Source organism: Corapipo altera, unplaced genomic scaffold, assembly GCF_003945725.1.
Source record: "Corapipo altera isolate COAL_440 unplaced genomic scaffold, ASM394572v1 77b, whole genome shotgun sequence".
Lineage (NCBI taxonomy): Eukaryota > Metazoa > Chordata > Aves > Passeriformes > Pipridae > Corapipo > Corapipo altera.
The window spans coordinates 2,592,482-2,604,540 of NW_020884933.1; the positions used below are offsets into that span (position 1 = coordinate 2,592,482).

General features: G+C 48.7%; 1 protein-coding gene across 3 annotated transcripts in view; it reads left to right on the forward strand.

Annotated features, from left to right (window-relative positions):
• The first annotated feature begins 207 nt into the window (after window positions 1-207).
• ELK4 (ELK4, ETS transcription factor) overlaps window positions 208-12,059 on the forward strand; it is a 21,613-nt gene continuing 9,761 nt past the window's right edge. Inside the window, exons 1-4 of one of the 3 annotated variants that reach the window (XM_027659753.1) lie at window positions 208-241; window positions 8,232-8,447; window positions 9,775-10,680; window positions 11,818-11,934. In XM_027659753.1, coding sequence (XP_027515554.1) covers window positions 8,241-8,447; window positions 9,775-10,680; window positions 11,818-11,934 — 1,230 coding nt within the window. In that variant the 5' untranslated portion in view covers window positions 208-241; window positions 8,232-8,240. Of the gene's footprint in view, window positions 242-6,029; window positions 6,623-8,231; window positions 8,448-9,774; window positions 10,681-11,817; window positions 11,935-12,059 lie in introns of those variants that run through there. The other 2 variants (XM_027659752.1, XM_027659754.1) reach the window with 2 other exon arrangements.

Sequence of the window (12,059 nt, forward strand, 5' to 3'; positions counted from 1 at the left end):
CGGCCCCTTTGCGCCGCGCCGCCATTGGCCGCGCTGGCGGGCCGTGGGCGGAAGCGGCGCTACGGAGGCCGCGGAGGGTCAGCGGCCGCCCCGCCGTGTGTAACGCGGCCGCCCCGCGCTCCGCCCGCCCGGGATGCGGCCCCGGCGCCCGGGCCGGGCATGAGGGACGGCGGGGGGGCCGCGCCCAGCACCGGGACCGGACGGGAGCGCCGCGCCCGGGCACCGGCGGGGCTCCTCCTCGGTGAGCGGGGGCGGGCGGGGCGCGGCGCCGGGCCGGGGGGCGCGCTGGGTCCGAACGATCCCCCCCGCGCGGGGCTGCGGGACGGTGGGACGGGGGTCCCCTGGGGGGCCCGGGGCTGTCCCGCCTGCCCCGCTCCGCTGGGGAGGAGAGAGAGGGGAGGGATCAGTGCCCGCCTGCAGCCCGGGCTCGGGGGGTCCCGGCGTTGGGTGTTTGCATCCAGGGGTGGGCTGGATCCAGGGATTCTTTGGATTCGGTGGCTGGTTGGATCCAGGGGTTGATTGGTTGGATCCAGGGGTTGGTTGGATCCAGGGGTTGGTTGGATCCAGGGGTTGGTTGGATCCAGGGGTTGACTGGATCCAGTGGTGGGTTGGATCCAGGGATTGATTGGTTGGCTGCATCCAGGGGTTCTTTGGATCCAGGGCTTGGCTGGTTGGATCCAGGGGTTGATCGATTGGATCCAGGGACTGATTGGATTTAGGGGCTGGTTAGTTGGATTCAGTGGCTGTTTGGATCCCACAGTGGGTTGGTTGGCTGGTGGGATCCAGGGGTTCTTTGGATCCAGGGGTTGGTTGGTTGGATTCAGTGGCTACTTGGATCCAGGGATTGATTTGATTTAGGGGCTGGTTAGTTGGATCCAGGGGTTGTTTGGAGGCCATGGTGGGTTGGTTAGATCCAGGAATTGTTTGGATCCCAGGGTTGGTTGGTTGGATCCAGGGGCTGGTTAGTGGGATCCAGTGGTTAGTTGGATTCAGGGGTTGTTTGGATCCCAGGGTGGGTTGGTTGGATCCTGGGGTTGGTTGGCTGGATCCATGGGGTGGTTGTTTTTCAATTCCTCGCTCCACCACTATTTTTTTTTTTTTCCCCAATCCTCCTGCACTGCTCTCCCTGAGCTGGATGGATTCCTGCCCACATCAATGAGGGAGGCGGAGGGGAAAGCATGCAAATCCCTGCTGGGATCCTTTATTTTGTATGCACATGTACACACACACCTGTGGTACCTCCACAGCCAACCTCCACTAATCCCCAAGTGCTGTGCCGGGGGGCTGGAATCCAGAGCCCTTCCAGGGTGGTTTTAAGGAGCAGCTCCTGAGAAACACAGGGATTGCTTTGTGGGCGTTGGGGGGGGGGCAGAATCCAGTCATTAGCATTTCTCTCTCCTCATCCTGTTCCCAACAAACACGATCCCCGTGCCTGACACAGCGGCGTGTTCGTGATTTCGGTCGGGCTGTTTATTTTTAGGGTCTCAGCGCCTGTTTGGAGGGAATAGTTGTTCCATCCCCATGGCAACGGGGCTGAGTGTATCATAAACATTGTTAAAGGAGAGCTTTTCCAGCTTAAATGAGACTTCCCTTTCATAATCAAGCTGGGATGGACGTGAACCATTTAACCTGTTGTTTGGGGTTGTTCCACAGTGCAGACCTCGCTCTGAACTGAGGATGCTTCTGCTTCACTCGTGCCCACTGAAGCCAATTTAATCTGCTGTTGGTAAACATCCCCCTCAGCCCATCTTCAGGAGGAAGCAAGTGTAATCTGCTTAGGAGCTTCCAGGGAAAGCAGTGTTTTTATGGCTTAGTCAGGAACAATCCCATCAGTGCCACAAACCAGGCAGGGACTGATCAAAGGTGCTTTGGGCTTGAAGTTTCCCATTCTCTCTCTTTGTCCTAAACCTTCCCATGCTCTCTGTGCTCTCATATCCTGAAAAAGGAGAGCTGGGAAAGGGAGACTGTTCAGAAAAAGACTGTGGAAAAGCAGGGAAATGAAGTTTATCCATGAAACTATCAATGCTGGCATGTCAGTCGTCCCCAGCAAGGGTGGGGGCTCAGTGGTTGGAGCAGCTGGAGAAAGTGCTTTGAAATCCCCTTTTTCACTGTTTTCCATCAGGTTAAACGTTTTCAAGTGTCAGTTGTGATGATGAAAATCCTGGTTGGTAACAAAGGGGCATCATTGTCTCTGTATGGAGATTAAAAAGAAATCCCCAAAAAGCTGTTTGGCTCATCCACTGCCAACCTGAGCCTGCAGCCATAAATCCAGTGGGAATCCCAATGCCACTGCTGTCCTACATGGCTTGTTTTCTGATCCTGGTTTGCTAATTCAGGAAGTGAGAAATACTCAGAAAGCAAGTAGAAAAATAACTGAGGAAAAACTAGAAAATACTAAGAAAAACAAATACTTATTTCTCAGGAGTTAAAAAGCTGAAACAGTTTGTTCCCGAGTCCCGAAATAGTTGTTAACACCTAAATTTCATCTGAAGCAACTTACATTTTTGAGCCAGGAACCCAAAATTTATTGCAACATTTGTTTTGAGTTTTTAAAAAAAAAAAAAAAAAAGAAAAGAGGCTTGGAGTGGGATTAGGCAGTGAAAACTCTGGAGCAGCTCTTATCATAAGGACATCCTCCAGCATTTCCTTCCAGGGAACTTCCTGCCTCGATAACCACGACTTCTCCTTCAGAACAGGCTGATTTTCCTGACTCCTTTGGAAACAACAGGGGAAAACAAGGATTTATTGGGTCTAGGGTGTTTGTTTTTTCCCTTATTCTTACCTGATTTTACTAAGTTGTTAGAGAAGGTACAATTTGATTGCTACTTGGAAAGCTGCCCAGGGTTTGGAATTTTTTGGAGGGTGGTGTTGCAGGTGTGGAATTCTGCATCTCTGCTTTAATTCCTTGTGAATAATAACTTTGTTTTACACATATAACAGTTTTTAACCTGGTATTTCACCTGTCTGTGTGTTCTGGAAAAGGACTCAATACCCTTCCGTGCTTCCCACCACATCAGGGTATGTAGTAGCTGGTTTTTGGACAATAGGGTTGGTTTTTTTTTTCCTCTTTCTAAAATTAATTAAAATTGATAAAATCCTGAAAGTACCAGTTCAGGTGAGCCACAGTCTCAGGAGCTTGAAAAGCTTTTGTGAAAGGTTTATTAGTAAAGGGATATTTCCAGTGCTGTGCTAATGAAATGGTTGCCTGGTTGTATTTTGATAAGCACGTAATTAGATACTTTATCAGCCTTGTCCCACCTCCCTGCCCCTCCACTGAAATAAAAGGGGTAGGGCAGCCACTTATTTATGAATTTTATTTAGTTGCCTGGACAAAGACATTGAAAAAAAACCTGATCAGACTTTTGAGGTTTGGAACCCGGCCTCGGGCCTGTGACCTCCAAAAGTCTCCTTCAGCCAACCCTGGTTGTTTGTTTTCCTGGAACAGCTCTCAGGGCCTTGTGTCCACAGGAATATTGCACAACGGGGCAGGAGTTATTGTCTCCAAATTCCTTCTGTTCACACACCGTGGCCATCTCAGACTGCTGAGAAACCCTGGGAATGGCTCTGCGGGGTGAAGCGCGACCGGTTCCGTGTTGGACTCACAGCACAAGCCCGGATTTCCTGGAATTTCCTGGAGCTGAAGCCTTGATGTGCTCGCCTGAACGTCTCACCTGTGCCACTGTGAGGTCCCCCAGACCTGTTGCTGCCTTAATTTCGTTATTTTGGGGCTGAGCAGAGGTTTCTGTGTCTCCCTGTGTGTGACAGCTGTGACCCAGCCGGTTAAATCGCGGTGGTGGTTTTGTCCTCGCCGTGTGACTGTGTGACATCCTCCCTTTCCTTTTGCTCCATCTCTGTTCCTGTGTGGGTTTTACTCAGCCCATCTGCAGAACTCATCAGGCTGCAGATGCTGGTGAGAGAGGCTGTTGGAACGAGTGGAGGTGAAAGATTACTCGGATTATTCGGTGTCCAGTCAAAGCACAGGAAATCTGCCACAAGACCTGGAACACGGTTAGGCCAGGCCTAATTCCCCCCTCCAGTCCTGCCTCTGCTCCCTCCTCAGGACCTGGCAAGGGTGGCCTGTCCCTTTTGAGCACAGAGGGAGTTTGTTTGGCCTCAGTAAGGTGTAGCTGCTGGGTGAGATTAGGGTGAGATTGCCACATGCCCGCTGTGCCACCCCTGACTGCACACCCTCCTTCCCAGGAGGTGCAGAGCCCGGGGCTCTGTAATCACACACACGGGGCTGGTTGTGGCTGTGGCACAGATGCAGGAGGAGAAGTCACCGGAAAAAGATCCATATCTCGTGTCCTGGCCCTGCTGTAAACTCTGAGGCTTTGTAAAGTCAAGGCCCTCGAAGCTGCAGCAGCAGGAGAAGGCTCAGGTTTGCAGCCAAACTCTGTCAGCTCCTCAGTGAACTTCAAGGGTCATCCGTAGGCGTCAGGGAAGATCTCAAGACAATAATAGTGCTCTATTTTAGCATGCTCATTACAAAGTATAACTGCCCTCTGCCTCTAGCAACTATTTTTGCCTCTGCTCAGATGGTGCAGGAGTGGCAAGGCCGTTGTCACAAGCAGCAGTGCTGCCTCTCTGCCTCCTTCCCTCGTCTGCTTTTTGGTTTAGACCTTTTTCCTTTCTCCGTGAAAATAACCTTCAGCAGAAAGATGGCTCGCAGGGGTGTGTTTTGTAATTATTGGTGCATTCATCTGGAAGAAAAAGCAATCAGATTTGTGCTGACAGGGAGCTGTGTGAGGAGGTTGGGGCCTTTTCATGGCATTTGAAAGAAGTTGAAATGCTGTTTGCATCGTTAATGCAGGGTAGGAGTGGGACAGTGGGTTCCTGTCCTCATCCTGATTTTCTTTCTAACTAGTGGGTCTTTAAAATCTCTGCAGAGTGTGGGTTTTTTTTTTAATAAAAAGGACAAGAGGATCTTCTGAATTGTGTCGGTGCAGGAGGGGTTTGAGTACGTGGCCATGGTGTGGATCCTCCTCTGCAGGGCACCTGAAGATGTTCTGGGCAGCACGAGGAGCTTGAGCCACTTCTCATCCCTGTGGTTGCAAGGTGAAGGCTCAGGAAAAGCAGCAGTTGCCTCCTCCTGCCCCAGGTGCTGGAGGAGGAGGAACCTTTTCAACGTGTTCGTTGGTTCTCAGACAAAGAGAAGTGCTCAGCTCGCCTCTGCTGGTTTTCGTTTTACATCTTGTGTGATTTTTTTTTCTTTTTCTTTTTTTTTTTTATACTCTGCTTTTTCCTGAAGAAACAGGAGTTCTTTGATGTGTTCTTGTGCTGTATCAAAGCAGCTTTTGTGCTGAAGTTAAGTGAGACGTCTTGGTTCACAGTACAACACATTTATACTTTCCCAGTTCACAGCTGCTCCTGGAGTCTGAAGATCCACCTGTGATCCCATTGCTTTGACCACTGTGGAGGGTTGTTTTCTGGCCTTCCCTTTGTGTGTAAAACCTTCAGAAAAACTCTGTGTTCCCTGCTCCATTGAGGTATCCATGAGGTTCCACTGAGGGATCTCCATCATTTCCTCTAGATATACACAGTAAATATTGAGTAAAGAGGAATATGTGCAATAGAACCCATCCATGAACAATTCCAAAGTGCTTACTGCTCCTGTTCTATCACACCAGGGTCTCAGTAGGACTTTTCCACCCTGTTAAAGTGTCTAACACAAGACTTTTTTAAGCTGAGGGTGCTCCAGGTGTCCTCCAAATGATGGCCAAAATCGTGACACCCCTAAAGCTGTAAATGCCAGAAACATCAATGTAACACTCCAGTACAGTCTGTAACTCTGCCCCTGGGAGAAGGATCCTTCCAGCTGGAAAACTGGGGGATTTGGGCAGCATGAACTCATGATTTGGTAAATGCTCCTCAGAACGACATAGCTCAGTGCAGGGAAAGGTGTATTTTTTTTAATATCTTGCACTTCCCAGAATTTTGGCCACTCCATGTGTGCTCTGTTACTGAACTTTGTGTTGTCAAGAGTGCTGCTCTGTCAGCTTTGTGCATCTCCAGCTGGATTCCAAACCAGCCGTGATTCCAAAGGTTTGGATGCTTGGCTGTGACAGAGGCTGATGAGCTTCAAGCTGCAGCGAGGTGGTACTTCCTAAAGGGAAGCAGCCTAATGAAATAATAGCAGTTAAATTCTGGGATGCAACCTGCGTGGATTTTTTTTAGGAGGAGGGGTAAAAAAAAAAAAAAAAAAAAAGCCTTTGCCACTGTGAAATTCTGTTGCTAATCTGATTTCCACGTGGCCGCCTCCCGTTGCATCAGTTTGGTGCAGTGCTGATCCGGGTTCCCAAAGTGCTGGAGATAAATGCAGCGTGGGAATAATCACTCAAACTTCATCTTCCTGCTCTCTCTTAGCACGTATCCCTGGCATTGACAGCTCTGCAGATCCTCCTGCGTGTGCATCATCCCCGGGGCTGAGGATCCGCAGCGGGCACAGCCTCAGCCTTGGAGACACGGAATGTTGCTGGCAAAGGTGGATTCCAGGCGGTTCTGAGGCAGAGCTGATCCCCTGTGGATCAGCTGGCACGCCATGGGAAGAGTCTGGAAGCGCAGCCTTGAGTTTCTTCGAGTGCTGAGCAATTAATTTGGGCAAGCAGGGAGTTGTATGTGCGCAGTAATTAACGGGGAAAGCACCCTAGGCCAGCATAACAGCGTGGTGTGGGTGTCCTTCAGGTTGAGATTGTTCCATGTAATTGCAGCAATTTAACTGGCTTGATCGATGGCACGGCCCTGGGGAGTCACCCAGCCTGCCATGGGGCAGGGATTCTGCAAAACAGGTTCGATGTCGTGGGCTGGGCCCAAAAAGGCACCTGCCCCGGGGCACCTGATTTCGGTAAGAACGTGGAGCCCTGTGTAAACTGTCAGTAATCCTCTCTCAGGGCTCACTGAACTGCTCAGGCTCACATGGAGACTGTTCCCTTCCTTATATAGGGCTGGATAAGTGCTGGGCAGTAATGAGATTGGAATAAAAGGCTTTGGGAGCAAAGATGAGCTGGCAGTCCTGGCTGGATCTTAAACTGAGCCCTGTGTACACATGGACTTCAAACAAGTCCTTGGACTTGATGCCTCTAATTTGGTTGTGAACAGCACTTGGGCTCTCAGGCTGTGGATTCACCCAGATAGAAACCCCTGGACTCTTAGGTTTCTTCTCTGAGGGGAAAAAAATGTAGCAATTTTACATATAAAACCATTTTTTGTGTCTTTCGTCATGGTGGTTCTTATTCCAGAGCACCTGGGTTTGTTTTTATTTCATAGGAAGAAGTTTAAACTTCATTAGTTGTCACAATTCTAGACTAAGAGAATCCATATGAGATACTGAATTAATATTTCATCTGGTGTATCTTATACTTCCCTTGTGCAGACAGAATTATTAGTGTCCTGCATAAAAATGTTTGTGGAAATACTGTTTTGTGTAGTCAGATATGGTCAAGGAAAAATGACATCTCTCTGCCTTGTCTGTCCTTGATGAATTTAGACATGGAGAGGAAAACCAGGAATCAGCTGGCAGATATTAATCCTAGAAAGTCTCAGCCTAAATCATTGGTGTAGGTAAGACATGGCAGGAACTGAGACAAGCAAAGGCAGCGCTTGAAATAATTTTTATTTACTTTCATGTTTACGCTCTTAGGAAAAAAAAAAAAAGGGATGATGCTTGGAAAGGAAAGATTTGAAAGAGAGGGGAGTAGGGCTGATGACAAAGAGGCAGAAGTGTGAACTGAAGGAAAATGGAGTTGTTTTGCTCTGGCATCTTCCTGGAGCTTTGCAGTTACTTGATCTGCTGTTTTTGAGGTTGGAGGTGGGAGCAGGTACGGAAAGGAGGCGGCGAGTGGGAGGTTTGATTTTTTTTTTTAATTTTTTTTTTTTTTTTACCTGAGTGTACCTGAGCTGTTTCTCATAAAGCAGTACAAGCCAGAGTGGGTGAACATGGAACAACTTAGAAACATTTTTTTGGGGTAGTGACTCACTGCAACTTACCCAAAGTGACCTGATTTAGTTAAATGAGGCTAAATATAACCCATGTGAAAAGTACTGACATGTGGGAGGAGACGACAGAGTTGGCACTCAGCCTCTCTGTTCTGCAGGGAACATCTTTCACGACTGGTGACTAATAATTTTTACTCTTGCTGGCTTTGGAAATAACATCTCAGCTCCATCACCCCCTTGTAGGGAGAGGAGGGAAATGCTCTGTTAACCTGCCTCTGCTCTGCCTCTCTGCCTTGCAGCTCACTGCTATGGACAGTGCTATCACCCTGTGGCAGTTCCTCCTCCAGCTCCTCCAAGAGCCTCAGAACAAGAACATCATCTGTTGGACCTCCAACGACGGGGAGTTCAAGCTGCTGCAGGCAGAGGAGGTGGCCAGGCTGTGGGGGATCCGCAAGAACAAGCCCAGCATGAACTATGATAAACTCAGCCGAGCGCTCAGATACTACTACGTGAAGGTAACAAATCCCCCTCCAATCCTTATCCATCTTTACCAGCCTAATGGGCTTTGTTTCCTTTTTCATTCCCTGCAAGGGGATGGGTGGGTGTCACTCCTCTTCCTCCCAGGCTTAAGGAAGTTGTACTGGTTTGTTTAAAAGTGTTTGTTTTGGTTTTTTTTTTTAATTTTTTTTTTTTTAATCTCTTGTATCGTTGTGCTGCGTTTCCTCCCCGTTGCTTATTTGATAAGGTTCTCAGTGCAAAGTTTTCTCTTTATGCCTTTGCTAACGTAAATTGTTGAATCCTAATCCCCTTTCCAAAATTAAATACCCTTTCAAGGGTTAAAATCCTCAACACTCCAGGTAAAACAACACTGGGAGATGATGACTGAGGTGGTGAGTGTTGCACCACCTTAAGATCTTTCCTGCAGTTGCCTCTACAAAAGAGCTTCAAAATAAGGATTTTCGGTGAATCAACCCAAGGTGTTTTTATTGTTCTCTGTGTGTTCAGAATTTCACCTCTAACATGGGCAGTGATTTCAGCCCAGCTGAGTAAGAAGCTTCTCTTGTTTAGCAAAATGTCTTCAAGACCTACCTTGGTTTTCAATAAGCCGTTTATCCCACGACTGTTACCGGGTGAGTGTGGGAGATAAAAATAAAACAGTTTCTGAGGAACCTCAGTGGGTAGCAGGTGGTAAGTTACTGGTGTTTATTGTTGGGTGGCACAAATCTGGCTTTGTGCTGAAGAGATCTCAGTAATAATAATTGCATGATAAATGAAGATGATCTTAAGCCCGAATTGCGTGTGGCATTTCACTTAAGGAGCAAAACAAGTTTGACAGATGCTGTTTTGTGGTATTGAAATAGCTGATTATCCTGCATTCCACTGACTAGTTCAGCTACTTATTTTCCTTTATTAGCATCTTATTAAGGATAAAAGGGGTTTGATTGGAAGTACCAGCTCTCAGTTCTGCAAAGCTGTAGAAACCCTTTAATACTGCAGGTTCTCCTGTTAGATTACCCTGACTGTACCCAGGGCAGTGATCCTTGAGGGGGTTAATGGGTAATTTTTTATTTTATTTAAAAGCAGGTTTTAGGCTGCTTTTGGTGTATTTAAAGTCAGGTTAAGCTCACCTGTTTTAGTGTTTTGTCTGTGAGCTCTGGGAACGCTGCTGTGGGAGCGGGACTGAATGGCAGGAACGCAGTGTGTTTTTAAGGCAGGAAAAAAGAAACATTTTTTTTGATGAAAGATTACAGGCTTTAATTCCTCTGCCTATTTTGGGCAGTGTTTGTAGGAAGCAAATTAATCTGAAGAAGGTCTAAATATATATGTGTATCTTACCCACAGAATATCATTAAGAAAGTGAACGGTAAGAAGTTTGTGTACAAGTTTGTCTCGTATCCGGAGATTTTAAATATGGACCCGCTCGTCGTGGGCCGGATAGAAGGAGACCCTGAACTGACTGGCTTTGGAGAGGTCAACAGCGCTCCAAAGGACGTGGAAAACTGTGGGAAGGAGAAGTCCCAGTCGTGTGCTAAGTCCTCGAGCCGCAACGACTACATCCACTCAGGCCTGTACTCCTCCTTCACCCTCAACTCCCTCAACAGCTCCAGCGTCAAACTCTTCAGGTCCATCAAGATCGAGAACCCGGCGGAGAAGCTGACGGAGAAGAAGCCTCAGGAGCCGACCCCCTCCGTCATCAAGTTTGTCACCATGCCCTCCAAAAAGCCCCCCTCGGCCCCCCTGGTCTCCACCACCTCCGCGGTCTCCGCCGCTCCCGCCGCGTCCTCCTCCCTTCCCCTGGGATCCGAGGAGACCCTCCAGACCTTGGAGACGCTCGTCCTGCCCAAGTTAACTGTCCCCGAAGCTCCAGCACCTTTGCCAAACTTAACCAGCAGCTTCACCCCGACCCCCCCCATCTCCTCGGTGTCTCCCACTCTCCAGGTCCCTTCCACGCCCCCGTCGCCGCCCCTGAGCTCCAATCCCGACCTGGACATTGACACGGATATCGAGTCCGTGGCCTCCCAGCAGCTGGAGCAGGCCCAGAGCCTTCAGCACCAATCCCCAGAGCCCAAAGAGCAGGATTCAGCCGTGCTGGAGAAGGAATTTGCCAATCACCTCTCCAGATCTAAGAAACCCAAAGGGCTGGAGTTGGCTCCTACTCTCGTCATTACGGGCAGCGATCCAAGTCCTCTGGGCATTCTGAGTCCTTCTCTCCCCACTGCTTCTCTTACTCCAGCACTTTTCTCTCAGGTAACCAAACTCCCTTCCTGGTTTCTTTTTTTAAAGTAACAATGGTGATTATGTTACATTTTAAACCAGTAAGGGAAGGCAAGTGGAAAATGAATAGTCGGTTCATTGTGTGGAGTGTTCTGAAACTCAGGATGTCCCTCCCCCCTTTTTTTCTTTTTTTCTTTAATTAAAACCTAAGCTTTATTCACAGTTGGTATTAACTTCACCCCAAAAAGGTGCCCAAGTGGTGTGTCAGCCCTGCACGTCTGGGCAGGGTTGGCATGTGGAGGCAAAACCCAAACCAGCACCAGCAGGATCCTTTGTAAACCTTGCCAGGGAGGGACTGAATTATTTCAGAAACCCTAAACCCTGCCCTCATCCTTCAGCTGGTTCTGAAAATACTTTAAAAATAGAGAAGCACAGAGGTGTCTGTTTGGCAGCTTTTTTTACACAAAAATAGGCATTTAGTTAAGGCCAGAGTCTTGTGAGTGAACATGAACAGCAATAAGAGCAGCTGCTTAATTTGGTTGCTATCTTTGTGTGGGAAAGGAAAGCTTTTGTGTCTCATGGAAAACTTGGAAGAGATCTGAATCCAGCTAGGCTGTTAAATCATTCTGTATCTATTTAATCTCTTTCCTGTAATAAATTGGAATTAGAGTGAAGCTGTAGGGAAGCTGCTGATTGAAAAGCGAAATGGCTGAAGGCAGGGAAAAAAAAAACTAAGTGGAGTTGCTCTTTTGGCACCCTGGGAAGTGTTTGGCTGGTGAACCTGGGGCATCCAGGGTATTCAGAAGCTGGGTGGAAACTTGTTTTATTGTTCCTTATATTGTCAGTGTCACCCAGACCAGGCTCGTGCCCGCTGTCTGCTCCTTTGGAGTTCCTAATCCCAGTTTTCCCCAGTCCTTGCAGGTGCTGTGTGCTGGATTGCTCTGCTAGAGGTTCCAGCAGGATTTGGCAGCTGTTGGGAAAAGAGGGTTGACTGCTCAGCCAGGGGAGGGAGAGCTGGATGGGGCTGGGAAGGGAGGAGGAGCAGGGACTGGGAGTTCCTGAAACTGGGAGCCAGCCCTGGCAGCTGCAGGAGCTGAGGTGCTTGTGGCTGGGCTTCCACGTGCTCTTGCTCCAGGGGCAGGTCTCACTCAGCTCTCCTGTCTCTTCCAGACTCCCATCCTGCTGACTCCCAGCCCTTTGCTCTCCAGCATCCACTTCTGGAGTACCCTGAGCCCGGTGGCTCCTCTCAGTCCTGCCAGGTTGCAAGGTGCTAACACCCTCTTTCAGGTGAGTTCCAGCAAGTTCTGCCATTCTCTCCCTGCTTTTCAGTCCCTTCCTCAGCAGATCTGCAGGAATCAGTTACCCAAATACCTGCTGTAGAAATAAAATACCTGCTGTAGAAATAAAATACC